General features: G+C 34.5%; 1 protein-coding gene and 1 long non-coding RNA gene across 5 annotated transcripts; one reads left to right on the plus strand and one right to left on the minus strand.

The window, feature by feature from the left end:
* Positions 1-1,635: 1,635 nt before the first annotated feature.
* LOC141378749 (uncharacterized) lies at positions 1,636-5,290 on the minus strand. The gene is made up of 4 exons (XR_015515166.1): positions 4,798-5,290; positions 4,323-4,519; positions 2,421-2,559; positions 1,636-2,044 (listed from the first exon to the last, which is right to left on the minus strand). It is a non-coding gene; the product is annotated as an uncharacterized LOC141378749 (long non-coding RNA).
* Positions 2,020-27,428, plus strand: tbrg1 (transforming growth factor beta regulator 1). 4 transcript variants are annotated; one of them, XM_087292631.1, is made up of 15 exons: positions 2,020-2,150; positions 5,148-5,265; positions 7,032-7,089; positions 7,179-7,261; positions 8,594-8,630; positions 8,890-8,952; positions 10,665-10,877; positions 10,950-11,020; positions 12,921-13,153; positions 14,130-14,269; positions 14,606-14,752; positions 19,763-19,860; positions 22,848-22,958; positions 23,090-23,244; positions 27,139-27,428. In XM_087292631.1, the coding sequence occupies exons 2-15, from the start codon at positions 5,150-5,152 to the stop codon at positions 27,225-27,227; spliced, it is 1,614 nt and encodes a 537-aa protein (XP_087148757.1). In that variant the 5' UTR covers positions 2,020-2,150; positions 5,148-5,149; the 3' UTR covers positions 27,228-27,428.
* The last annotated feature ends 235 nt before the right edge of the window (positions 27,429-27,663 follow it).

Here is a 27,663-nt window from a genome sequence, read left to right on the forward strand (position 1 = left end):
AAGAAAAACAAGAAAAAGCCTACCCCATCCTTTTCCAGCAGTCCGCTCATCTGAGACCTACAACACAAACACTGTACATTGAGGATATTTATAATAAGTTTCCAATATAGATGTAAATAAAAAAAATACTCAATGTCAAAAACTCCACAATAATCTCAGACTTCCTCATCTGATGTGAAGCGTATCCTTTAGGAGGGGGATCTCAAGTCTGGCCTTGGTTTGCTGCAGCTTGGTCAGAGTCAGTTGTTCCTCTGCCAGGCGAAGTTGTGCTTCTGCCCTTTCAGTCTCTTTTTGCAATTGTTGAAAGAGATTTCAAAAATCAGTCATTGCCATTTCTTGCATTTTTTGTTTATTCTGTAATCATTGCTATCATCATTAATAAATATTCTAAAAGAAAAATATTTTCCATTGTGATGAATATATATATATATATATATATATATATATATATATATATATATATATATATATATATATATATATATATCAATTAGTGACAGAATAAAATTGATTGTTTTTGGTCAGTTTTGACAGCTGTTTGGGGAATTATTTTATGAGGCTAAACTCTTTCTACTTTGCTGGAGGCCTATACAGAAAGGCTAAATACGTTAAAGCCAATAATAACTATAGCCTGACAGATAAACAAATAAAATTAAAACCTTATGAATACATAGTATATCTCGTAAGATACTGCATGATCCAGAAATAGTATTGTTTAATAAATTTTTTAAGTTTTCATTACATTTTAGGCATGAAATCCACGCTAAATCCACCCTTCTGATGGGATCAGTTTAATCCATGTTTTTTGGATCAAAGTGATCCAGATCCTACAAAAAAGGTCCGAAAAACCCAAACTAAAGGTTTGATCCGGATTAAAACCAAGATTGGATTACGTGATCTAATCCGATTATGTAATCCATTTTTTCTTTTGAAAAACCCATTTTCAAGATTTGATCCAATCCCTTATCCAAAATCCTAGTGGATTACTTTTGAAAAACCGGGCCCTGGAGATGACCTTCTGCAGCTTTCCAGTTATCATTTCTCTATTGCTAAACTAGGTAAGTACATGATATTTGTTATTTGGTCCTGCATACATGTGCAAATTTACAATTTTTTATTTCTTTTTTAAGGTTAGAGTAGACATCAATTGGTATGTACTGGCAAATCCATCATGTCGTGGAGTTTTGGGATAAAATCCCAAAGTACAAAATCTTCATTATCATGGGAGGAGTATCACCAAAGCAAGACCATCTTTTCGAAGTGTTTGGATGTGGTTAAATGTATTGCTCATTGTGGAGACTGAGTGCAGCCTGCTGCAGCTGCTGAACAGGCTCTTTGGCACACAGAAGTCCATATTCTGCTCCATCAACACATAATTTTCTGCTTGACAGTTTATGGCTGTCTACTTTGTTCTGTTTCTTCATTGTTTGTGATTCTTGATATATTTTAACACACATGTCTGGAAATTAAAATGTAATGGAAATAAGCATTTTCAGCATTATTGAAAACTGTATATGTTATATGTTAAGTTGGGTATTTTTAACCCAATTATTTTAATATTGCATGTATACTTCTAGTCATGCAACAATCTGGGTGGTAAGCTTCTGTCACAACACAATGAGGATTTGGCATGAGAAGTGTAGAAATCAAAACAGTTTATTGAAAACAACAACAATGTATTCAAAGTCTTATCTTTTGAATGAGAGTTTAAAGAAGAGATGGGGAAATCCGGTGCAGACGCACACCGCACACACACAATGGGAAACCAGGAGCCTGGGAGTAACACAGAGACGCTGAGGAGAAACACTAAGATGCTGGAGCAGGAGAATTGCTGGAGAAGGATCGGGTGAACACTCATCAGAACCGGCAGTGGTGAAGTGAACAGAAGTGCTCTTATAGTGCGTGCGTGCGTGCGTGTGTCTGTGCTCAGGTGCTGGTAATTAGAAATCAGGTGATTGGGAACAGGTGTGCGTGTCCTGGTGAACTGGGTAAATCCAACGACTGCCTGAGATATTCTTTGTGGTTTTCCCACACTGTAACAATCCTGAATGGGGGAAAAACAGTGAAGGGGGAATTATAAGAGAACAATACATTTTCTCATTGTCCACAGCCAAGATTTTCACTGCTGGACAGAGATGGGAAGGAACAAGGTACAAATACTTTGTTACTGTCCTTAAGTAAATTTTAGTCCTTAAGTGGATTTATCAGTACTTTGCTTCACTATTTATTTGTCTATCAGCTTTTTACTTTTACTCCTTATTTTTACATAAATATTTTTATTTTCCAGTCCTTACATTCTTAAACCACGTTCATTACTTTCATTTTAATGTGTTTGGTGGTGCAATCTATATATGCATCCTGGCCAAATTTGCCCACTGGCCTCTGTTCATCATGGCCTCCTAACCATCCCCATTTCGTACTTGGCTTCATCACGTCGCGTCATCCAGGTGGATGCTGCACACTGGTGGTGGATGAGGAGAGATGATGGAAAGACTCCATTCCGGGTCTTTCTTCCAGCTTCCTCTTCTTCTTCTTCCACTCTGGGAGTCAAAGGCAGCCCTATGAAGCATTTGCGCAAACTTTGGCACACTGATAGAGGACAGTTTGATCTTCACCAACAACAAATTTGGACTTCCTAACTCAAACTCTCTAGCGCCACCACTTGTCTAAAATTTCACATAGTTTTATCTTAACTTTTGAATCGAATAGGCTACACTCAAAATTATTTTTCCTCTGAGTCATTGGCTCAAGCCGATTCAATCCGTAAGGAATTTGTGTATATATATATATATATATATATATATATATATATATATATATATATATATATATATAAATGCTAGTTTTGTTGGTCTCAATGCTGGTTTTGCTGGTCTCAATGTTAGTCTTGCTGGTCTCAATGCTGGTCAGGAGCAGCACTTAGACCAGCAAAACCAGCATTGAGACCAACATCAAAATATACCTTACCAGCATATGCTGTTTTTTCAGCAGGGTGTTATGAATAATTTATGGGATATTCTAAGGTTATTAAAATTAATAGTGTAAGGTAGTTTCACAGATGTGCTGTAATGTCATACAACAATAACAATTTAATTGTTTGTTTATGTGATTCTTCTGACTATTAGTGTTTGTGTGTGTGTTTATTTTTTTATTTTATTTTTTTTACAGATACACTACCTCGTTTTTGTACTATAGTGAAGTACTGCAAGAAAATTAATGTTTTGGTAAAATTTTGTGTCTGTTTTTTTGCCATGTGTGTTTACTCTGATAACATTTTATTTATCAGTACTAATTTCCAATAGTATTTTTGGTTCACTCAACTTCTATCATTACAGGCCATTTAGACAAGAAATGTTCAGTTAGCACAACTTAAAAAAACTGAGCCATGTGTGTTTGCTCGGATAACATAATTTCTTAGTACTAATTTCCTTCTGTATTTTCTTGTTCACTTAACTTCTGTAATTTCAGGCCATTCAGACAAGAAATGTTCAGTTAACACAACTTTTGCTCTGATAACATATAATTTCTCAGTACTAATTTCCTTTTGTATTTTCTTGTTCACTCAACTTATGCCATTTCAGTCCTGCAGACAAAAAATGTTGTTTGCACAACTTAAAAATGCAAATAGGATATATATATATATATATATATATATATATATATATATATATATATATATATATATATCCAATGATATATAATGTAATAATTTTGTATTTAAATGTTTTTTTTTCTTTATTCTAAATCTTTTGTAAATATTTTGGTACATCAAAATGTGTGGTTATGATGACCATCCAACAAGCTTATTCAGCTAAAAATAGTGCTTAAAATGTATTTACATGTCATAATTAAATAGAAAATGATGCTTCAGAAAAAAACAAAACAAAAAGCGCTCTGGGGTAAGTTCAAATGTATGGTCGGTGCTCTTTGGGTAAGAGATTCATCAAATCTGCAACAAGAATCAGTCCAAGGCACTCGAGTAAAGTGAAAAAATTAAAAAGCCTTTATTCACATGGCTAGATCTCTAAAAACCAACGCGTTTCGGCAGAAGTCTGCCTTCTTGACTTTTACCCTGATGAAGGCAGACTTCTGCCGAAACGCGTTGGTTTTTAGAGATCTAGCCATGTGAATAAAGGCTTTTTAATTTATTCACTTTACTCGAGTGCCTTGGACTGATTCTTGTTGCAGAAAATGATGCTTATTTGTAAATAGTTCAACTTTTTGAGAAAAAAACAACCACCTCTTTCACCAAGCTGGCTACGAGCCTGACTTTGGTGGAAATATATTACTGGCAAAGACTGGTCACCCATTAATGAACTCACATTCTCATTGTAAAATCTGCAGTGCAACCGGTCCTCGGATGTGATGTTCTGACCAACTTCCACACATGCACATCCTGAACAACTTCCACTGAAACATCCTCAGTGAGGACTTTCATCCTGACTGTTTTTGCAGCTGCTCCGGAGGGCCCTCTGTGATCACAACCCAAATAGCTGTGATACTGATATAAGAATATAAACTGAAACAGTAGAAGCACAGATCTTATTATTATTTTAAACATAAAAGATCTTAAAATGTAAAAACAGGTTAGTTGAATCTATCTATCTATCTATCTATCTATCTATCTATCTATCTATCTATCTATCTATCTATCTATCTATCTATCTATCTATCTATCTATCTATCTATCTATCTATCTATCTATCTATCTATCTATCTATCTATCTATCTATTAAAAATTTGGTTTTGTTATACAAGGACTTGAAAAGAAAAGCTACAAATTTCTGCGGTTCGTACCAAGACTTGTTGAGAGTTCAGTCCAGTAGATGGCACTAACGCAAGCTCACGATAATGTGTGCTCTTTAAATAGGTCCCCCGCAAACAAAAACGAGCCAATTATTGTATAAGCGTTCCACTAAATCCTAAACCAAACATATCAGCAATTAAAGATCATATTCATTTTTTCATTTGCACAGCATGAGTACTCACTCCATAGTAAATATCGACTGAGATCACAGGCGACTTTAAACCGTGTCTTAATCCTAACGTTAAATAGGTGGAACGCGTGTTTCCTGTTTTTAGCTTAGCATCACCGATGCTGTATGTTTTTTCGTTCACGACACAGCAGTAAAACACTGATTTCACAGCTATGGATTCCCTGAACTTTGAGTCTGAGATGGAGGCGGATGGGCAGGGCAGTTACTCTCTGTTTCCAGCGCTGGACAGCATGAGCAGCCTGACTGGAGCCGCCGAGAGTCTTGACCCGTGAGTTTAATAAGAGGATTGATTGTTGCATTATTTTTCCAAGCTGTGTGATCTTACTTCACAAAAATGCTCCAAATCCAGTTCCTGGCGTCATGTTTAGGGCGTGGAAGAATTGCTAGGTTTGAAATTCAATTTAACTAACGTTATAGTCCCACGATAGGTGCCAGACTCAAATATCATCGCCCTCTGACTTTAATTTACGTTACCATGAAAAATGTTCAGAAGACAGTGCTGTAGTGCACGTCCCAAACATTCTAGTAAGATATTATAGCACAACAGCTAAAACATTGTGATAACCTTAGTGTTTTTTACTCAAGTTATCATGTAAAGAAAAGCACTTGAATGTAGTGAACCCTGAGTGCTACAAATACATGATGCCATCTGATGCCTACTGTAGTTTTACAATAAAAAAAAATAATTAAGTTCACCTAATAATGAAAATTGTTCTTCACTTCCAAACCTGTTAGATTTTTTTTTTTTCATCTGTTGAACTTTAAATATTTTGATGAAAGTTGAAATCCTGTAACGTTTGCCATTAACTTCCATAGTCTTTGTTTTTTCTGACTGCGGATGTCAGTGCCAGTTGTATTTAATGTTCAGCTTTTTATTTAGTGTTTAACATAAGAAAGGAGCTCATGAAAGTTACTAACCACTTGAGGATAAGTAGATTTTTATTTTTGGGTGAATCTTCCATCAAAAGCTGCAAGTATTGAGTTTAAAGGGGTCTGTCTCAATAAAAAAAAAAATAGATCTGTCCCTCTTTTATGAAAAATAATGCTTTTACACTTTTACATTTCTTATTGTATTTGGTTTTGAGCAATTAACTGCATGTTATTTACAGTCCAGTTTAATTATATTAAAGATGATAAAATAAATGTGGGGCGTCATGGTGGCGCAGTGGGTAGCACCATCGCCTCACAGCAAAAAGGTCCCTGATTCGAGCCCCGGCTGGGTTAGTTGGCATTTCTGTGTGAAGTTCTCATGTTCTCCCCGTGTTTGCGTGCGTTTCCTCCGGTTACCCCCAAAGTCCAAAGACATGCATTATAGGTGAATTGAATAAGCTATAAGCTAAATTGTCCATAGTGTATGTGTGTGAATGCAAGAGTATATGGGTGTTTCCCAGTGTTGGGTTGCAGCTGGAAGGGCGTTCATTCATTCATTCATTCATTTTCTTTTTGGCTTAGTCTCTCTGCTGCGTAAAACATGCTGGATAAGTTGGTGGTTCATTCCACTGTGGCAACCCCTAATTAATAAAGGGACTAAGCTGAAATAAAAATAAATGCATGAATGAATAATATTAAATGTAATTACTTTTACTTTTGTGTCATCCTGTAGTATAATAGTCAATACTTAAGTTTATGTGTACATTATGCACACCAAAGAATATTAAACCCTTATGATTTAAGAACTTTTGAGCATTTTTTGGAAGGGGTGTTTAAATTAGTAGCATAATTTATTTATTAAATTTAATCAATTGAAATAAAAAATCTATTAAATTTATTATGTCGTTAATTTAATGGTATTTATGCTACTCTTTAACACCAAGAAGAAAGCATGTCTAAGGTCATTTTGAACCATAGTAGTTTTTAATGTTCTGTTTGTTTATCACCTAATTCACACTTATTTATTCATGGCATTTGTTAATAAAAATGACCCAATGTTTTAATTTGTGCATTGTCAATACTTGATCATGAACCATGATTTCTAAACAAGAGCTGGAGTGGGTTTGTGTGAAGTGTTTTAATTATACTGCTGCTGTGTTTCAGTGAAACCCCCAGCGAGGTTGCAGATAAACCAAACCTCACATGGCTCGATGCTGCTCAGGTAAAAATAATCTTTTTTTTTTAAATTATGTTGTGGTTAATTGACACCAATTTCCTGTCATCAATTCAATAACTTTTCTTATTTTCAAGATTGTTTTGGAAGAGGCTGGACGGCCCATGCACATCAAAGAGATCAAGCAGCGGATCATTGATCGCGGACTGGTGCAGTCAAAGTACAGAAACAGTTTAAAAATGAATAAATATTGCCATGTTTACATTTTTTTCAGTTCATATTTATATTTGGGATGCACCAAAAGTAATATTTAACTGATATACATTTTTGGCTGATTTTGATACCAGTATTTGTCACTTGCTCACTTTAATTTAACCACTCATTTGAAGATAATTTAAAAGTTTAGTTGGTTATTGCTGCATCATCAGATGATTATTATTATTCGCATGACTGCCTTTACAACTGTCCAAAAAGGTCTGATAAATATCGATGGCCGATACTTTACATTGATGCATCTCTGTTTCCCTTTTCATGTTTTTTTTATTTTATTTTAATTTTTTTTGCTGTTCACTAAAGGGATAGTTCACTGAAAAATGAAAATTGTCATCATTTACTCACCTTTTACTTGTTTCATACCAGTTTGAGTTTTTCTGTTCTGTTAGGGCCAGGACCCAACCAAAGCCAACTGTGTTGTCAGCTCACATCGGCTCACTTCTGGTCCCATCTGGACCAAAAAGCTAAGCTAAGTGTGAACAAACCAAACGTATGGTAGCCGACTGAAATAAGAGTGTGTGTTTTTTCTGCAGCTGCTGGATGCAGCAATCTGTTTTCTCATTTGGCAATGGGTAAGCAGAAAATTAAATGCGAAGAGACAAATCATTAAGTAACATTATCACAGTAATTGTTACTTACCCTGGACCAAATATGTCTGATAATCTAATAATCCATATCATTTGCAAATATTTGAGAAATGTCGCAAAATTACTGCTGACTTTGTGTTACTTTTTGACTTGAATTGTTTACTTGGGTACGTCACTGCAGTTTTTATTTTCACATGCTGATTTGTTGCTGAATAACCAATCAGAGCACTCTCTTAAGCCAACATTTGATGCCAACTCTAGGAACGAACACACCAGCCCGACAAAGGCTGACCATCTGCTTGTTGTGTCCTGACCTTTAAACAAAAAATGGAGATGAATTGAAAAATGTTGAAACCTGTGACCACTGACTTCCATAGTATTTGTTTCTCCTACTATGGAAGTCAGTGGTTACTGATTTTCCCTAAATATCTTCTTTTGGGTTCAACAGAACCAACAAAAACTCCAACTGGTATGAAACAAGTAAAGGGTGAGTAGATTATGACAGAATACATTTTATTTGAGTGAACTATCCCTTCAGTTATTTCAGTTTATTATAGCTGCTTCTTTCCTGCTATATAAAATTGTTTTATATTGATAAAAAATCATTTAATGGACTTGGGTGACTTATACATTGGTGCATCTGTATCTGCATCTTTCTAACAGTATCTGTTTCTTTTGCTATTTTTTCAAAGTGCAAAGTCAAGCCTTGAGGCGGTCATGTATCGAGAGGTAAGATTCACGTCACTACACACTGCTATTTACCATATTTCTTTGTTTTCCCATTCAGTGTCAGTTTCCTTTACTGTTTACTTTTGTGCATGATTTCATATTTATTTGTCTTTCATGTTTGCATTCATTGAAGCTCGAGAATTAATAATATAGGGAAAAAAACTGTAAAGTCAGAGCAGTCTCTCGCTCAGAGAGTCTTCATAATGAGAGGTCAGCGTTCGCTCTACAGCATTTGCTTTAGTTTGACGGTGTGTTACAGACACAGAAAGGGAGCAGACGCTTCAAGAGGATTGAGAGCAGAAATGGAGTTTTTGCTTTGTTGGTAAGTTGATTGTCAGCACATGTCAGCTAGCTGTAAGTGTTTTAGACTGCTTTTAACTTAGAAATAGTGTTTAGGACGATGTGTGCCACATCTCTTTGATGTTTTAAGTTATTTTTGGGCTATTTTTGATGTCCAGTCATCAATTTTCTTATCATTTTTTATTTCATATTTTGAATGTTGTTCAGATTCTACATCAAGGTCATCCACACAAATAATTAAGCATGCTTTGAAGTGCAAAATGCGTTTATGCAAACTTAATGTCTACATTACTGGTTTGCAGTTGTTAATTATTTGTTACAAAGGTTAAAATATGCTTTGACATATTAAATGACTAAAACTACTCTACTATATTCTTCTGCTTTTATATGATTGAATTTTCTAAAATCTAAGATATTATTTTGGCTTTTTAAGCATTTTAAGCGACTTTGTCTAAAATAATTTACATTACTACAGGAATAAAGAAGTCAAATTGAATTGAGTTGAACTAAAAACAACCAGAACTTAAAATGAAGTTTTAAAAAATTATCTCAAGTAATTTTTCTTATCTATTTTTATGAAATTAAATGATTTGCTTTTTCAGTGCCATCAAAATTCAAACACCACTGACACCTGCTGGTCAGAAGGCTGCAGCAATTCTAAATGCAACAAACACAGCTCAAACATTTATACATTTACATTTATTACTGGTGTTGGTGTAGTATAAAAATGTCGTTTGACACTTTTAATATTAATTATCTTTTGTTATATTTGTATTTTAAGTTAGTAGCGCTTAGATATTAGTGCTTAATAAATGGATAATAATACAGTAGTAGTTGTTTAATTAGTGACTAGAATGTTTATATTTTATTTGCTATGGGTTAGTTTTTTTTTCATTGACTTATTGGAATCTGTCTCTGAAGTCTCTGCTATTCAGCTTTTACTATTGTGTATTACAACTGTGACGAGTACATACTTTGTATGCACTTATATAGGTACGATATACTATATATTTTTTCAAATACTAGTACCTATCAATAGATACTCACACTTAATCATTACATACTAGTAATTATATCGATTACAAGGGTAAAATACCTAATGGACTACTATTTATCTTATTATTATTACTATTTATTTACTATTTTTTTAGCTGTTGTATATATTCAAGACATACTAGTACACATTTATGAGATGCTAGTAGTTATTTCAAATGTTATTAGTAGTATAAAAATAAGTATATTAGTTCTAGAACCTAATGTATGTTCTAGAACTGCCTCTAAAACCCGGCAGTATGCACCAGTCACACATGGGATACACGCTAATCAAAGATCTCATAGAAGGCTATGGCAAAAATGTAAAATGTATTGCTTGTAACAATACACTCATTCCTAATTACAAGTGAAAATAGTAATAGTATTGTTCGCATAAGTAATATCTAGCAATACAATCTACTAACTAGGCATAGCATGTTGCATTGGTTATTAGTCAAAACATACAGTTGTAGCATAAGAAAGCTTCTTTTACTGAATTCACTCTATGCGCTCTGAACTGCAGGTTGCAAATAATTTTTAAAGCTTTCAAAAGTTCAAAAAGAATTACCTTGAAAGCACCCAACCCTATTGTACTACATAGTTTTCATCAATTTAATGGCATATAAAGAATAAACTTCTCTCTCATCACTGCTGAACTTCTTTATTGTTAACTCTTTAATTATTTGCATCTCGTGTATGCAGACGGATGAAGAGAGACAGCATGCATTGCAGGCGTTCTCTGCCCAGTCGGCCTTTTCAAGTTCAGGTTCTGGCTCATCTCTGGGACCCCTTCCTTCTCCAACGAGCCACACTGAGTCCAGATCTAAAGTCAGGAAAGGTCCTCGCAAGAACCAAAATGAGAAGTACCGGTTGAAGTATATCCGCCTTCGCAAAGCTTCTCGTGCCATGATATTTGTGAGTAAATGAAAAGGTTTTTTGGACATTATTATGGTGCCCATGCTTGAACTGGTGACTTTCGACTCACAGGAAAATGCAGCATTATATGATGAGATTGCTCACCTGGAAGAAAAGTTTGTCAGGGCAAAAGAAGAAAGGAGGTATGTCCGCACTCTTTATTTATTTTTTGTTACATTACATTACTTTTTACATTACTATTTATTTGTTAGTGTATTTGTTTATTTGTTTGTCCTTTTGTTTTTTAAAATAAAATTCAGATTGCTTAATCATAATAATTTAATAAAGAGGTTTACAGAAAAATCTCTGTCAAAATTTGTATTTGGTAAATGTCCTCATTTAATACTTTTTTTGTATTCCCAAAATGTATTTTTCTTAGTTTGTTTTTAGCAAGAATGCATTAAGCGACAGTTAATGTATTTAATGTTGCAAAATAGTTCAATTCAAAAAGCTTAAGAATCTTCAAACTAAATTTGTATAAAAATTCTAACTAAAATATTAAACACAACTTTTTCAACATCAGTCATTTAAAAAAAGTGTGCTTTGAGCCCCTAAACAGCTTACTATGATGCGACATAAATGCTAATCATTTGCACAATACTCCAAAATATGTTTACAATAAGTGAAAATGAGTTAAGTTTTTAAAATTCAGAGAATTAACTTCTGTTAAGCAAAACACTGTAAACTAACATAAACAATTAAAGTTTTACTGCTTTTAGATATTACAAGATTAATAAATGCCCTAAAAATATTTACATTTACATTTAGTCATTTAGCAGACGCTTTAATCCAAACCGACTTATAAATGAGGACAAGGAAGCAATTTACACAACTATAAGAGAAACAATGAATAAGTGCTATAGGCAAGTTTCAGGTATGCAAAGAAAGTGTAATAAGCAAAACATTAGTATTTTTTTTAATGTAGTTATTGGAGAAGTCAGAGAGGGAATTGCATATTAGAAAGGAAAGTGGAGACTAAATAGTTGAGTTTTTAGTCGTTTTTTTTAAGACAGTGAGTGACTCTGCAATTCTGATGCTGTTAGGGAGTTCATTCCACCAACTGGGCAGATTGAGCGCAAGAGTTCGGGAAAGTGATTTCTTCCCTCTTTGAGATGGAACCACGAGGCCACGTTCATTCACAGAATCAAGTTTCTGGAGGGCCTATAAATCTGCTGAAGTGAGAGCAGATAAGAAAGGGCGCAGCCAGAAATCGCTTTGTAAGCTACTATCAGAGCTTTGAAATTGATGCGAGCAGCAACTTGGAGCCAGTGCAAACGGATGAGTAGCGGAGTGACATGTGCTCTTTTCGGTTCATTAAAGACCACTCTTGCTGCTGCGTTCTGAAGCATCTGAAGAGGTTTGATAGAGCTAGCTAGGAGCATACTATTATAAAGCATACTAAATATGGTATACTATTAGTTCATGTTAGCTTCTGTAATATCTAATGTTAACATTTTATACTTTATTGTAAAGTATTACTGGTTATACTGTATTTCGATTCTCTTTTAAATGAATAATTTACATGGCATGCTATGCAATGAGATTTTTGTGCATATACATTAGAATAATTGGTACCAAAGCCAAAACTAATGATTTAGGAACTAATTACTTAACTTACTTACTAAATTACTTAAGATCACAGTGCAAAAATTACAATGAATATGTTGTGGAAAAATATTGAAATTAATTTTAATAAAAAGGAAAAATCAGGACAATCACAAACCATGTTAGAGTTAGTTGGTACATTGTTGTTTGTAATTATTATTATTTTTAATTAATTTAAATGAATTGTTATCTTTCTCTTTCTAGAGATCTTGGGTTACCATAATCTAATTTTAGAATTTGAATACAACTGTTTAATCAAATGTTTTTTGTTGAAATCCACCAAAGTATATTGTCTACATTCACTAAGAAAGGGATTAAAATGTTCATTTTCAAAAGCGGTGTACTTGTATATGCTTTGCGCTCTATTTAATGAGTAAAGTAATGGTCATTGTTTGCAAACCTGACCCCTGACATAAAGTCTGCTTTCTGTTTTTCCAGATTCCTGCTGAAGTCTTTGTTGCAGTATCAGTCAGTGGCTGAAGGAGAGCCCGTGGTGACTCCTGGCTGCAGCACACATACACCTGTCGCTCTGAGCTCCAGCACACCAGGTGGCGCTACTCTAGCAGGGAGTCACAGCCTGACCACTGGGCTCTCAGGACCTGAAGACAGCCTTTTGAAGAAACCCAAAAAAGAGCGAAAAGAGAGAGGAAGAGAGACCAGCAGGGAAGAACGTATGTATTTCTGACCAAAGTGTTTTCTACATTGTGTGTGCATTAATCGCCGTAAGCGAGCCGACACTGCCGCATCCGCGCCGGAATCGGGCCGAGAGTAATGTGCACTGCGGCCCGGAGCTGGCGCGACAGTATTTATATACTTTTATATAAAACCTTTTGGTATTACATTGGTACTTGATACATGGTATTACAAGCCTTTGAGTTGATATAACAGCAAACGCCTGTGTGTCTGCTTGGTGCTTGTGTGTGTGTTAGTGCGCGCATGCGCCCGTGTATGAGAGAGAGATTTGTCTGTGTGTGTGTGCTTGGTGCTGTGTGTGTGTGTGTTTATACAGACAGCTTGGCTGTCTGGACTGTATAGCTGGGAGATTTTCGGTTTTGTTCTCCCCCGCTCTTTAGCGGGATCGGGCGCGGCGGCCAGAAAACGGGGCGGGTCGGGCAGCGGGACAATAAATTCTTAATATAAGCGGGAGCGGTTTTGTTCGGGCTAAAACCTGGCGGGTGCGGGATTCAAAATTTAGTCCCGGGCAGATCTCTAGTTTGATACATACTACATCATTAATGAACCTTTATGCTGCTTGGCTACAAGCCCTGTCAATCTGGTCACATTCTCCACATTTCAGTAATCATTCAAAGCTTCTTCACTTACTAGGTTTGTAGTTTTTTAACACTTTTACCAATGTTTGTAGTTCCAATCAAATTCACAGCTCAACACGCAATGTGCCATTTAAAATAAGATAGGTCTGCACTATGAAATTCTACAGGAAATAATAGACCCAATATGTAACTTTAGGTTACTTATTTAAAGATACTCTGATTATGGGACACACTAACTTTATTTTTCTCCAAAAACTATTATGATTTTTTTTTTTTTTTTTTAGAACTATTTAAGATGAATATTGTGTGAAATTATGTGAAACTGCATATTTGTCTGTATTTTGAAATTGCATATGTTTGTTTGCTTTACTTACAGTCATGAGGAAGATTTGTAAGAAGAGGAAGGTAGCTGAGGGAGGAGCACGCAAGCTCGTGCAGCCCATCTCGCTAGACTCTTCTGGAAGGCCACTCTTTCCCATTGTGCTCGGTGGACTCACTGTTTATAGCCTCGGGGAGGTCAGACAGTTATTCAATCCTAATGTGTCCTTATACAGTCTTTATGCTGTTTCCTTGAAGTTGCATTCATGTAAACATTTTTGCCAATGGCTGGGAATGTTAGAAAGCTTACCAGTCATTTTTTTTTACCAGCTAAAAAACTATTTTCTTTGAATAGGGAATTAATTCGCTTTATTAACTGAAAGCCAGGCAGTCAAATTAGCGTACTCTTGTTTTCGCGCTCTAGACTCTCGATTTTGGTCTTAGAATAACTAAAATACTATTATATATTGAAGATCAACCAGACAAGGGTTGCTGATTATAATTATTGTTTTATGTTTGTGCTTTTAATCGCAGATTATCACAGACAGGGCTCTGTTTCATGATGACACCGCTATCTATCCTGTGGGGTTCTGCAGCACTAGAGTTTTCGCCAGCATGAAGAACCCTGATCAGAAGTGTCTGTACACCTGCCAAATCAAAGATGGCGGCCAAGGACCACAGGTGCACACTTATTTATGTGTTAATTTAAGTATCTCTAATTTACTTTGAGAAATATGTATAAATACACAAGCACTAATGCTTTTTAAATGGAATATATAAGAGATAATTCACAGCTAGATTCGTTTAATGTGATTTGTGTGTAATGTGCTCACTCAGGGATGTGATTGTTCTGTATAAGTAGGGATTTCCGTATTTTCTGAGCTTAGTGGGGCGACCCCTGTAATTTGCCTTAATGTTTTTTATTTTAATGTGGGGGGGGGGGGGGGGGGGTGTCTCTATAAGGTTCATTGTCATCAAAGCAGAGATTCTAATTGATGGTTTGTGCCGTCATTGTTCATTATTGTGCACAAGAAGGAACTGGTTAATTCCGGACGTTATTCAGGGATGACCTATTAGACAACTGTGCATATAATATAGTCCTATAATGTACACAGATGATGAAGCAGCTGACAATATGCAATATTATGAAATGGCTTTGAATGCACGCTCGTCTGTGCACTTTTTCTGCTTTCACATTTGCACATCATGACCACGTGCGCTCTATACATTATAAATAAGGCCAGGATGCACATTTGTTTTTATTCTCTCCAAGTCATCTGTCCTTACGTCTTCATTTATTTAGTGCTACAGCCTATCACCTGAAGTTTAGTACCAGAAAGTTAGGTTTAGATGATATTACACATTTAAAAATATAGTTTTAATAATTCTAAAATATTAAAAAGTAGGGACTACAGTGAAGAGAAGGGAAAGTGATAAACTATTTTTATCAGTGTATGATATCTTTTATGGAGCATAATGTTAAAACATATAAGGCTACTCAATTCAACTGGGCTTAATATTTTCACTCTTCGACATTGTTGACAGACTAATAGTTTATTACGTGGAATAAAGAGTCTACTAAATTACAGGTAAATTATATTCTTTAGACAACAGAACTAACCGAGTTAGTTGCGCCATCTGGCGGCGGTTTGTGGATCTGTCCTGATATTGAGGTACAATTATAAACCTATTAAATATTATTTAGGTCAGGGGTTCTCAACCTTTTTAATTTCGAGGCCCTCCTATTTCTCCAAAGTTCTTTTGAAGGCCTCTCTAAGACTGATTGTCTAGAGAAAATGCTTATTTTGAAGCTTTATTTATTAGCAAAACATTTCTTTTTTTCTCATAAAATATAATAATTTATTTCAATATAATAAAACAACACACAGACAGGATCAAAGCTCCTGAATTTATTACTTCAGTTATTCTTTACAACTGCAAAGTATTTAGGCCTTTTCTTCAGTAAAGGAGCCTGACAGGACTACAGGAGATAGCTGCTTTGAATTAGACTGACGTCTATTCATCTATTGATCTATATCTATTAAAATAAACAACCTAACGCTAAATGTAAAATACGGTAAAAACCCTCTAAGTCTGTTAAAACACCTCAATCTGAAGGTGGTTTGGTTTGTAGCTGGACATTATTGTCCTGTACGGACGTGCGTCAGTTAGAAAATGCTTGCAGGATGTTAATTTGGACAACTATGCGAATATTTGAAAGTGTTCACACAGAGAAAGCACGCATAGTTTGTGCATCAACGAACTTGTGTGACTTTGATACAGCACAAGTTACAGACGTGAGGTACGTGCGAGCGGGAAATGCCATTACTACTATAATTTTAATATGACATATTTAATAATGAAATCAAATAATTATAGTATAATGTTTAATTAAATTTTAAGCTATCTTGCGGCCCACCTGCAGGATCGCTGAGGCTCACTAGTTGAGAATCCCTGATTTAGGTGACTATTAAACTGCTAAACATTTAAACTGATAAAACAAAAAAAAAAAATTACTTAAATTGTGTGGCCAATAACAAATATTTATAAAAAGAATATTATGTATTATTTTTTGTATTATTATTTTTTAAATACACACAAATCAACCTATATATATATATATATATATATATATATATATATATATATATATATATATATATATATATATATATATATATATATATATAGTGTTTCTTCTTTTTTGTCTTTGGTTGAACACATGCCTGTCAGTAACGTTCTGCACACTTTATGGCTCACTTTAAGCTCTATTTTATACATATACATTATATGTATAATGTACATTATATATTTTTATATTCCTTTGCCTACTCTTGCTCTTTGAAACAGAGTGACAAGAGGTAAGGGTGAACATATTCACCTAGAGATGGGACACCACTGGTACACTGCATTACATCATCATAGGTCGGCATATATTGTTGATGTAACTCTGAGAAATGTACAAGTGTAATTAATGTTATGTTATAATGCGTAATTTAAATGTATTGCTTTGTACTATTTCTAACATGGTATGCTCTCAGATCCTCAGTTATCAAACATAAAACATGATTTGATATTACTGTTTTGATTTTAGTTAATGTAAGAATAAGAATATTACCATCAGCATAAACACACAATATTAAATGTGACAAATAAAATAATAAATTGTCTTTCAAAATCCTCATTATAAAAAAAAAATAAACAGTTGCATTTTTAACAATTTCTGGAAAATTAAATTTGACAAAATAATAATTTGTCCCTAAAATCCTTATTATTAAAAAAAAAAAAAAAAAAAAAAAGCTGTTGCATTTCTAACAATTTTTGCCCTTCCCTTTACCCCTCTAATTAAAATAATCAAATCAAGATAGATATTTCACATGGAGGCACAAAATAGTGGAGTAGGGGTTCACACACCAAGCATGATAACTACACAGATAACAAAAAAACAAAAACAAAAAAACATTCACAGTAAAAAAGAATGGCATAGTTCACAACGTTATCTACAGCAATAAAGATACAGAGGAACGAACCCGTTGGGATCACTTTAAGAAAAATTAAAGGGCTCACACTATTTAAAGATACAGACAACACTGTTGAGAAGCACACTGCTTGAGGTAAAACCCTCTTTTAAAAGATTATTTAGAGATAATTACTATCCTGGAAACTATTGGTTGTACCATGGGAAGTGATGCTAAAAACACATAGAAATTTTGAAAGTCAAAGTTATTTTTTAATCATTCCTGAATGCTGAATCTCATATTTTTAGATGCAAAGACAAGTTCTGTGTGAATGGCACCTAAGTTGTTGCACTATTGTCATCTTTTTCTGTCTAGTTATTGGCGCCTGTGGACTGACTGTTTTTGTTGTCCGAATACTTGAATTGAACTGTGCCTGTACCCTGATGGTTTGGGTTGTATAAGTGTACCATTTACTTCTAATGCACAGAGATTGTTTTTCTGTAAAGCAAGTCTGGAGTCTTGACGAGGCATGATTTTATTCTAAATCATATTAAAAGGAAAGCGCACTAGTTTAAACAGCACCTCAGTCAATCTATACTGAAACTAAATGCCAGCTTTTCCAAGCTAAAAAAGGGTCTTTAGTGTTTTCAAGATGCCGGAGTAGTGGGGATTCCAGGCTGTAACAAAACTTCATGAGCTACGATTAAAAAAAATGTTGCCATTTTTCCTCAATGGATGATGCCATTTGGATAATAGACAAACAAGTACATCTTAGTCATATTATCGCAAATGTTGTTCAAATCATTTTGTATAATTGCCTTCCAGAAATATCTTACATTATTGTATTCCCCAAAATCATATACCCTCACCAAACCCAAGATAACATGACAGCTTTTGTTATTGTGTGAGGTTTCTGCCCCTCTGAGGCGCAGTGCATTTATCATGGAGGAGAAAGTTGTGGTGTCCCCACTTGCAGGAATTTGTTTATTTATCATTCTAGTGTCCCGGAATTTGATGATTTTACTCTTTTGATTCTTGGTTGTTGTCAGTGTCATTTTTGCAAATGTTTTTTGTCATCCCACATAAAGAAATAGTAATGTGTAACACATACTATAATGTTTTTGAACTATTCTATAGTAAAGTTTTTGAATTAATATCTATAGTTGATGTAATAATATGCTGTAAATATTACACTTTAATACACTACACTTTACTGTAGTTAAAATTAAAAGGTGTTCTGCAGTATTTATTACTGATTCCTATAGTATGTTGTAGCATTCATTAACCAAGGGTTAATGTACTATATACATGTACTGTAATATGTACAGTAGAATACAATTCACTTTAGTAGTGATAATAACTAAAACTATAGTACTTACTATAAAATACTACAGTGTTTTTTTTTTTTTTCATGTGGGATATTCTAATTTTGCAAATAAGTAAATAAAAATAAAATAAACTGCTGATAAATACACACACTCCTATACTAGCAAAGCTATGTTACTAATAAAAGTTGGATTAAAATTCCCTTCCAGCCAATCCGAATAGGGTATATGTCGAGCTAGTGTTTTTCCCATACTGATAAACTTCCGGTGACCTGTTATTGTGAACTTTTTTTTTCCATTTTATACAGTTCCTTTTACAGCATCGATGTTGTAATGTCATTAAAATACATTCAGTTAAATAGTTTTTGGCGTTCATTTAGTTGCTTAAGCGTAAAAGCCATTTACTTGCACGCACATCGGCATCGGCAGGCTAGCGCAGAAGTTCCATTGATTAGAGTGCAGGTAAAATAAATGCTCATATTATAAAGACCCGGCGGGGGAAAATGTAATTTAATGCTGTGTCTCTTGTACAATCTGATACCCACTTTATATCAGATATCACTCAGCTAGTGGAGATTGCTGATTTTTAAAGAAAACAGCCCTTAAATGCCCCGGTTTTTGCATTGGCATACAGTTCGCCAGAAGCGCTTAACCCAGGTTGCTGGCAAATTAAAAGTCCTATTAGCATGCTTTGGCATATACCCTATTGATTGTTCAGACATGCTGTACTTTTTTTTAAAATGCTCCATTACATAAAAAAAAATCAGTGTTTGTGCTTCTATAAATATTGTAGTAAAGGTGGTGAAATACCTCCACATTTGAAGCAGAACTTTTTTGCAGAAACTATTAACTATGACTAACTTATTAACAGAAGTATCTTAACTATCTTTTTTTTTTGTATTATTTAGTTTGAGATTGCTCCAGAGGACGACCCACAGAACGCAATCGTGGCTTCGTCAGCCCTCACCTGCCATGCTAACCTGCTCAAAGCCGTTGCTGCTCGCAGGTGAAGTCATGTAGGATTATTCAGAACTTTTTGAAGAAATTTTACCTCAGTGCCACAAATTTAGTGTACAGTGATACTGATAAATGATTAACATGAGACCAATCTGCATATATTGCAAACCAGCTTTTATTATGAAGATTTTAAGTGTAATTGAATAAATAAGGTTCTGTTGTTGGTGTGGGAGCACAGACATGCATCTCTCGGACAGCCCATGAATGCTGAATCAAGCTCTCTTTCACTGGTGTTTACAGATGAATGTCAACCTTTCTATAGTATAGTTCAAAAGTAAATAATAAAGATGAATGGTTCAGACGTATATCAGTATTTTGGATCTGTGTATTATTATTGACCCATATAATGACAGGAACTTAAAATAACTTCTGCTGTCAGCCATTGCTAAACACCACAAGACAGAAAGGCAATCACTTGTGTGGTTTCCAACCTAACATGAAGCAAATGAAAACAATAAAAAAAAATCCCAATTATGAATTAGGCATGTTTCCTAATTCCTAACAACTGATTGCTGAGAGTGGTAGCCTAGTAGTCAACAGAAACCTTTCAGTTTATTCTGCAAATCATTTCCATCTCCCGTTATTCACGCATAATTCTTATTCACACAAATCCAAAACCAACCAATCGTCGTTTGGCATGCGTTACTTCAAATGCACATTAACTCTGGGTAGTTGAAACTTATTTACTGTTCGACCTACCTGAAAAACTGTTATGAATTGTTTTAGTTGTATTTCAGCCCCAAAATATGAATCTGTGACTATATTGTCCAATTTTCTTGCATTTAACTTTAAATTATAAGATTTGTTGCCTAGAACTCTACGGTGACACGGAAGGAACGTGATGGTGGAGAAAAAAAATGGGTGGGAGAAAAAAAACGAGTGATAGGTAAACATATTTTTGAAAGTTTTTGTGTTCCCTCGCAAAGATGTTTTATATCCCTCGCAAAACTGAAACACTTCACTTCATACATGACAACCCTCCTGTTTTTGCCAGGATTGTCCCATATTTTACCATTATATCCTATTATTAGGTATTTTCCCATATTTCTCTCATATTTTTAATCTTAAAAGCATGTTAAAGTGAATATAGAAATGTTTGCATTCACTTTTCTATTAAACCTGTGCTTCGATCAGCACCCCTCATATGCACCCTTTGAATCAGTGAATGCATCTTTAAGCGCTGACTGACGGACGCGCTACGTATGATAAACTGATCCCAGATCAGCTTCTGTACATGCCAGTTAAAGTGACACCTCTGTTATTAAACAAGTAAAGAGCAGCAAATTAATCTCTCATTTTGTTTTGTTTGATAACAGAGGTTTCACTTAACGAACGCACTGATATATAACGACAGCATACTTTAACTGTTTGTGCTCATTTAAACGGAAATTAGTTGTGTTTAAAATAAAACCCGCAGGGCGTCTGGGCATGTTTACATATTATTAAGAGTATTTGTCTGTTTAAACACACACCTCAATCCCAAATTGTCCTGCACTTCAGCTCCTCTTTAAATGGCGTGTACAGCTGATCTGGAAGTCAGTCAGCGCTTATTCATGCATTCACTGGTTCAGAGATTGCATATGAGGGCCGCTGATCGACACACAGCTTTAATGGAAAGAAAGTGAACGCAGACATTTTTATATTCATTTCAACATGCTTTCAAGTTTAAAAATATGAGAGAAATATGGGAAAGTACCTAATAATAGGATGTAAAGGTAAGAATCTCAGCAAAAACAGGAGTGTTGTCATGTATGAAGTGAAGTGTTTGTCGAACAGTTTTGCGAGGGAACGCAAAACATATTTACAATTCCTGGCAAAACATATTTGCGTTTCCTCGCAAAACATCTTTGCGAGACAACGCAAAACATATTTGCAAGGTAACGCAAAATATATTTGCAAGATAACGCAAAACATCTTTGCGAGACAACGCAAAACATCTTTGCGAGACAACGCAAAACATCTTTGCGAGACAACGCAAAACATCTTTGCGAGACAACGCAAAACATCTTTGCAAGATAACGCAAAACATCTTTACAAGATAACGAAAAACATCTTTACAAGATAACGAAAAACATCTTTACAAGATAACGAAAAAAATCTTTGCGAGACAACGCAAAACATCTTTGCGAGACAACGCAAAACATCTTTGCGAGACAACGCAAAACATCTTTGCGAGACAACGCAAAACATCTTTGCAAGATAACGCAAAACATCTTTACAAGATAACGAAAAACATCTTTACAAGATAACGAAAAACATCTTTACAAGATAACGAAAAACATCTTTGCGAGACAACGCAAAACATCTTTGCGAGACAACGCAAAACATCTTTGCGAGACAATGCAAAACATCTTTGCGAGACAACGCAAAACATCTTTGCAAGATAACGCAAAACATCTTTACAAGATAAAGAAAAACATCTTTACAAGATAAAGAAAAACATCTTTACAAGATAAAGAAAAACATCTTTACAAGATAAAGAAAAACATCTTTACAAGATAACGAAAAACATCTTTACAAGATAACGAAAAACATCTTTGCGAGACAACGCAAAACATCTTTGCGAGATTACGCAAAACATCTTCACAAGGGAAGATGTTTTTCTCCACCATCACGTCCCTTCAGGGTCTCCGTAGAATTCAAATTTGATGCTCTTTATTTTGTGGCAGTATTTCCTTACATCACTGATTACAGATATTCTTATGGTGCCATATAAAGTTTCTAAGTTCCAGTATTGCAACAACACTACAATTACATTTAAAAAAAAAATAAAAAAAAATTGAATTACATTTTATAATATAATAACTGTTTTACTTATTTTTTTATTTTAACAAATATAGCCTTATGTGCATATGAGTTTTTTTTAAAGCTACTTTTATAAAGCTAAATATATATTTTAACTTTTAAAATCTGTGTAAATAATCTAAGAAATTATTACAAATAAAGATATTCATTCATGATTGTTTTTTAATGTAGAGGCAAACCCTTGACCAGCGTTGTTCCATCTGGAGCAGACTTTTTTGGTTTCTCTCATCCCACCATTCAGAACCTAATCCAGAGCTGCCCTGGGGCTCGCAAATGTAGCAAGTGAGTAACAACAACAACTTGTGTTGTAATTATTTACATATTAATGCACTAATGACATAAAAGGAACACTTTGTCCTTATCTGTGCCTTGTGAATACAGATAAATTGTCTTATTTTTTTTCTCTACTGTAGTTATCAGTGGGTGCGTTTTGAAGTTTGTCGTCCTGGTGATGGACAGGTGGCTCATGGTCTTTCTGAGGACGATGCATCTGTGAACTTTGAGTCCTTTCAGCGATTGCAGAGCTGTGAGGAGAGTCTGAGCAATCAGGCAGAATACAGCAGCACAGGTAGGACAACTACCACAAACCCCAGCTAATCCTATTTGCATTCATTTATTTTGTCAAGTCAGGTGATGTTTTACTTATGTTTAGCTTGAATTCAGCTTCCTCTATGCTTCTTAAATGTTATAAATTTCAAGTTTGTAACCTTCAGAAGAAGCTTGAAGTTAAGACAGATTTTTAGTTTCACCTTGCTGTATTGTTTTTGCAGAACAGCTGTATTTTGACATTTTTATTATTTGTGTTTAGTCTACAACAGAGCAGAGAAAATGCACTTCTACAATTTCCTTGGAACATAATTTAGGTCTAAAGAAGTTAATGTTTGCTTACTGGCCACTTTATTAGTTACAGCTTATTAATACAAATTGGATTCTTTTTTGTCCTCGGAACTGCTTTAATTCTTTGTGGTATAGAATAAAGAAGGTGCGGAAAACATTCTTCAGAGATTTCCGTCCATATTAACAAGATCGTAGGATGCATTGGTTTGCTAGCTTCACATGCATGATAGAAATCCCTCATTCCAGTAGATCCCAAAGCTACTCTATTGGATTGAGATGTGACTGAGGAGGTCATTTGAGTGTAGGGAACTCATTGTAATGTCAGGGCTTCAAATTAAACTTTTTTTTTTACTTGGTAACAAAACGTTTGGAGGTGCAAGCTAATATTTGGAGCACCCACGAAAAAGTAAGCAACATCAAATTGTCATTTGCATATGTCATGATTATCTCTATTTTTTTTTTTTCCTTTTGTGATTGTGTAGGACATTTGTTCCTAAATTGATGTAAAATGACAGTAAAATGCCAATGGAAACCTTTTTTTGGAAAAATCGAAAAATCCATATCCAAATACTCTATTGAGTATTTCGATTTTTCTTCCAGTATTTTAAGCATTGTGAACATCGGGCTGATCTTTGACCTTCTCTGTTTTTATTTGTTATGTTGTTTATTTTTACTTCAATGAAACAGTAAAGACTGCTCTCTCTTTCTGACAATTGTAAGCCTATTTCTCCAATGGTGATTCTCTATTCCCCCATAATGTGCAAGAATTGGCATGATTATGTAAGGGAATGAAAACCGCTCACACCACAACAGCCACCGCACTTGCACAGATGCTCTCAAATTTTGAGGTTGCCCAGATTAAATTTCATTGTCACTTCATAAATTTAATTTCATCATGAAATTATCCTCAATTTGCTACTAAGTGGCCCAAAGTGTGCCAAGAAAAATATCCCTCACAACATTTAACCACTGAGTTAGTGTTGCCTTATGTTCTTATAATCATTCTGGCAGTTCTCCTCTTTCTTCAATATGACGTTTTTACCCATAGAACTGACACTGGACTTTTTTTTTTTTATGATCCAAGCCATTCTCTGTAAAATCGAGATGTTTGTTTGTAAAAATTTAAGTAGACAGTAGACCTTAAAGTCTTGCACCAACAACCATGACACTTTCAGTCAATTTAAATGACTGAATGAAATTTTATCAATTTTGATGCTCATTTTTAACAGGTTGTCTTTATCATGCCCGCCCCACCCCGTTTTCTACCCGCCTCGGCCATTCCCGCTAACGAACAGGGGGAGAAAACCACCCTGCTATACAGAGTCCAAACAGCCTATAACAAGCTGTCTGTATAAACACACACACAGCAACAAACAAGCTAAACGCAGCATTCATTCACACACATACATTATTGTTATATATTGTTAGACCGTCTGCTCCCGTCCAAAATTAAACCAGTGACCGACTGCTCCCACGCTTTATTCTGAAATGCAGATCTCTACTTTGATGTTCACTGTTCCCTTAAGGGAATTCTGAAGCACAAAACATGAATAATGAACAAACTTGCTGTAACATAATAAAATGTTTGCTTTTTTCTAAATAAATGAACATAGTTACTCAACCACAATGGGTGCGAAAATACTGTACATAAAAACACACAAAGCACATGCAAACATAAAAGAAGCCAAAGTACAAAAACTCACAACAAATGATTAAAAGCTAAAGAAAATAAGTGTATTTTCAAAGACCTCTGAAAAGACTCAAAAGTTGGAGCTTTTCTTAAGGAGATTGGAAGATCGTTCCAAAGTCTTGGAGCTGCCACTGAAAAAGCTCCATCACCTCGACATTTTAAGCGTGATCGTGAAACTGTCAAATAGAGACGATCCTTAGAGCGAAGAGATCTCACGGGTTGGTGTATATTAATAAGCTCAGAAATATACTTCGGGGCCAGGCCATGGAGAGATTTAAAAACGTACAACAGTACTTTGTACTGAATTCTAACTGGATTGGCAGCCAGTGTAGAGAAACCAGTACAGGTGTAATGTGTTCTTCAAGAAAGCTGATTAAGGCACATCATGTCTGCAAGTCTAGTAGGGATACAGCTGTACTTATTCGTTTAGCATACTTTTTGTTAAACTGTGCAACAGTAATAGCTATTTTTACATTGTTGTGATTGGTAGGTTTAGGGTTGGGATGGGGGTAGACATTAATAAAACACAATGTAATGGGTAGTTTAATAAATAAAATAAATAATTATTGTTAACTTCTGGCCAGAGCTGGATCCCTTCTATAGTTTAAAGGCATATGTGCGTTTAACTGCTGCCTTGTGATTGGCTAATTGGCTGGTGTGTGTATATATAATATTATAATGTTTAATTTCAGTTGTAAAGCAGCTCTACAGACAATAAAAGTATGATAATTCACTTCAGTCAAGTCTAGTGTTGTTTAATAACTATTAATGTAGCAATGTTGCCCCTCATTTACACAAAGTAGGAATGCTAATAAATATTTGGAATATCATGGTATTTAAAAAGGTAAATTCCTGGTATTTAAAGGCTGGGAGGGTTTAGTTATTTTTGTCCACGTCATGAAATATCAGAGTGTTTTGTTTATCACTTTCAATTGTAGTTTCCATTATTTTCTTTTTTTTAATCCCATTGATTTAACCTTTCAAGTCTGGTATGATTTTTCAGCTACATTTTTATTCCTTTTATAATTTTCAAATGTAGGTAGCTTAAAGGGATAGTTCACCACAAAAATTTTATTTACTCTTTGTTTACTCTTCTCCAACTGGTTCTAAACCTTTAAGTTTATTTTCTTTTGTTGAACACAAAAGAAGATATTACGAAGAAAGCTGAAAACATTGACCATTGACATCCATGGTATTTATTTTTGTTCTATGGAAGTCAATGGTTACAGGTTCACAACATTTTCCAAAATATCTCCATCTGTCTTTAACAAAAGAATGAAACTCGTAAAGGTTTTAAACAAGTGATGGTTGGTTAGATGACAGAATTCATTTTTAATTGAAATATAAATAATTTTAATAAGAAAACAAATACATGTGATGTTTGTAAAACTATTATTGAGGTATCAATTTATGTGCGAGCAAGCACTTCACAGCCACACAAAAAAATATTGATTGTTGTTCTCACAGTGGCTATTAAAGAGCTCCAGTTTTTTATTTATAATGGCTTTTTCAGCTTTTCACATTCACATCAATGACCATATCAGAGATTTTTTTTTTAGCTTAGTGACAGCCCTGTACAGAAAACTCTTAATCAGCTTTGGAAGTGCTGTAGTTGCTATGGTAATACAAAAACTGTAATAATAATAATAATAATAATAATAATAATAATAATAATACAAAAAAATGATTACATACTGTACTGTGTTCATTACATTGAAACACTACAACACACTGTATGTTTACTGTAGTAAAAAGTAAAGCAAATGCTATAATATGTACAGTATGTTTGACTTTACTATGGCATGATTAAAAACACTGGTTACTATAAATGACTATAATATATGTTTTTTCATGTGGGATGTTTTGCATACAACCTTAAAAATTAAATTGAATGTCTTTTATGAAGGAAATAAATGAAATTTGTTTAATTTACAGTTCGAGCCCAGCAGCCAAACATCTCCTCTCACCTTCTGAGTCCAGCAGCCCTGCAGGCCAGTGTTGGGACGTCTCTCTCCAGCACTTGAGCTCATTCAAACACCTCTGACAGAGAGCTTAAACCAAGGTTAGCTTTCAAACTTTCAAACGATAAGCTCTTACCCAAACGATTCCTGTTAATGAAATAATTCCTACATTGTGGTAAAGCCTTTTATAATATTTATAATGTGATACTCGCATCTGCATTATGGCCAAGAAATGCTGAATAAAATAACCATTGGATTGAGTAACAGTAGTCTATTTTTATAATCAATTCCACAACATCCTTGCAAAGAAAAATAATCACTCTTATTTTTTTCTTTTTTTTTCACTTCTTAATTTGTTATGAAAGGAATAGTTCACTTAAGCAATTTGACGATTTCCTCAACATTTACTCACACTCAAGTGATTCTAAACTTTATTATCGGAAAGAAAATTGAAAAAATATTTGAAAATAGCAGCCATCCAAAAAAAATGGATGCCTGT

The sequence above is a fragment of the Danio rerio genome, chromosome 18, assembly GCF_052040795.2.
Source record: "Danio rerio strain M-AB ecotype USA chromosome 18, GRCz13ab, whole genome shotgun sequence".
NCBI lineage: Eukaryota > Metazoa > Chordata > Actinopteri > Cypriniformes > Danionidae > Danio > Danio rerio.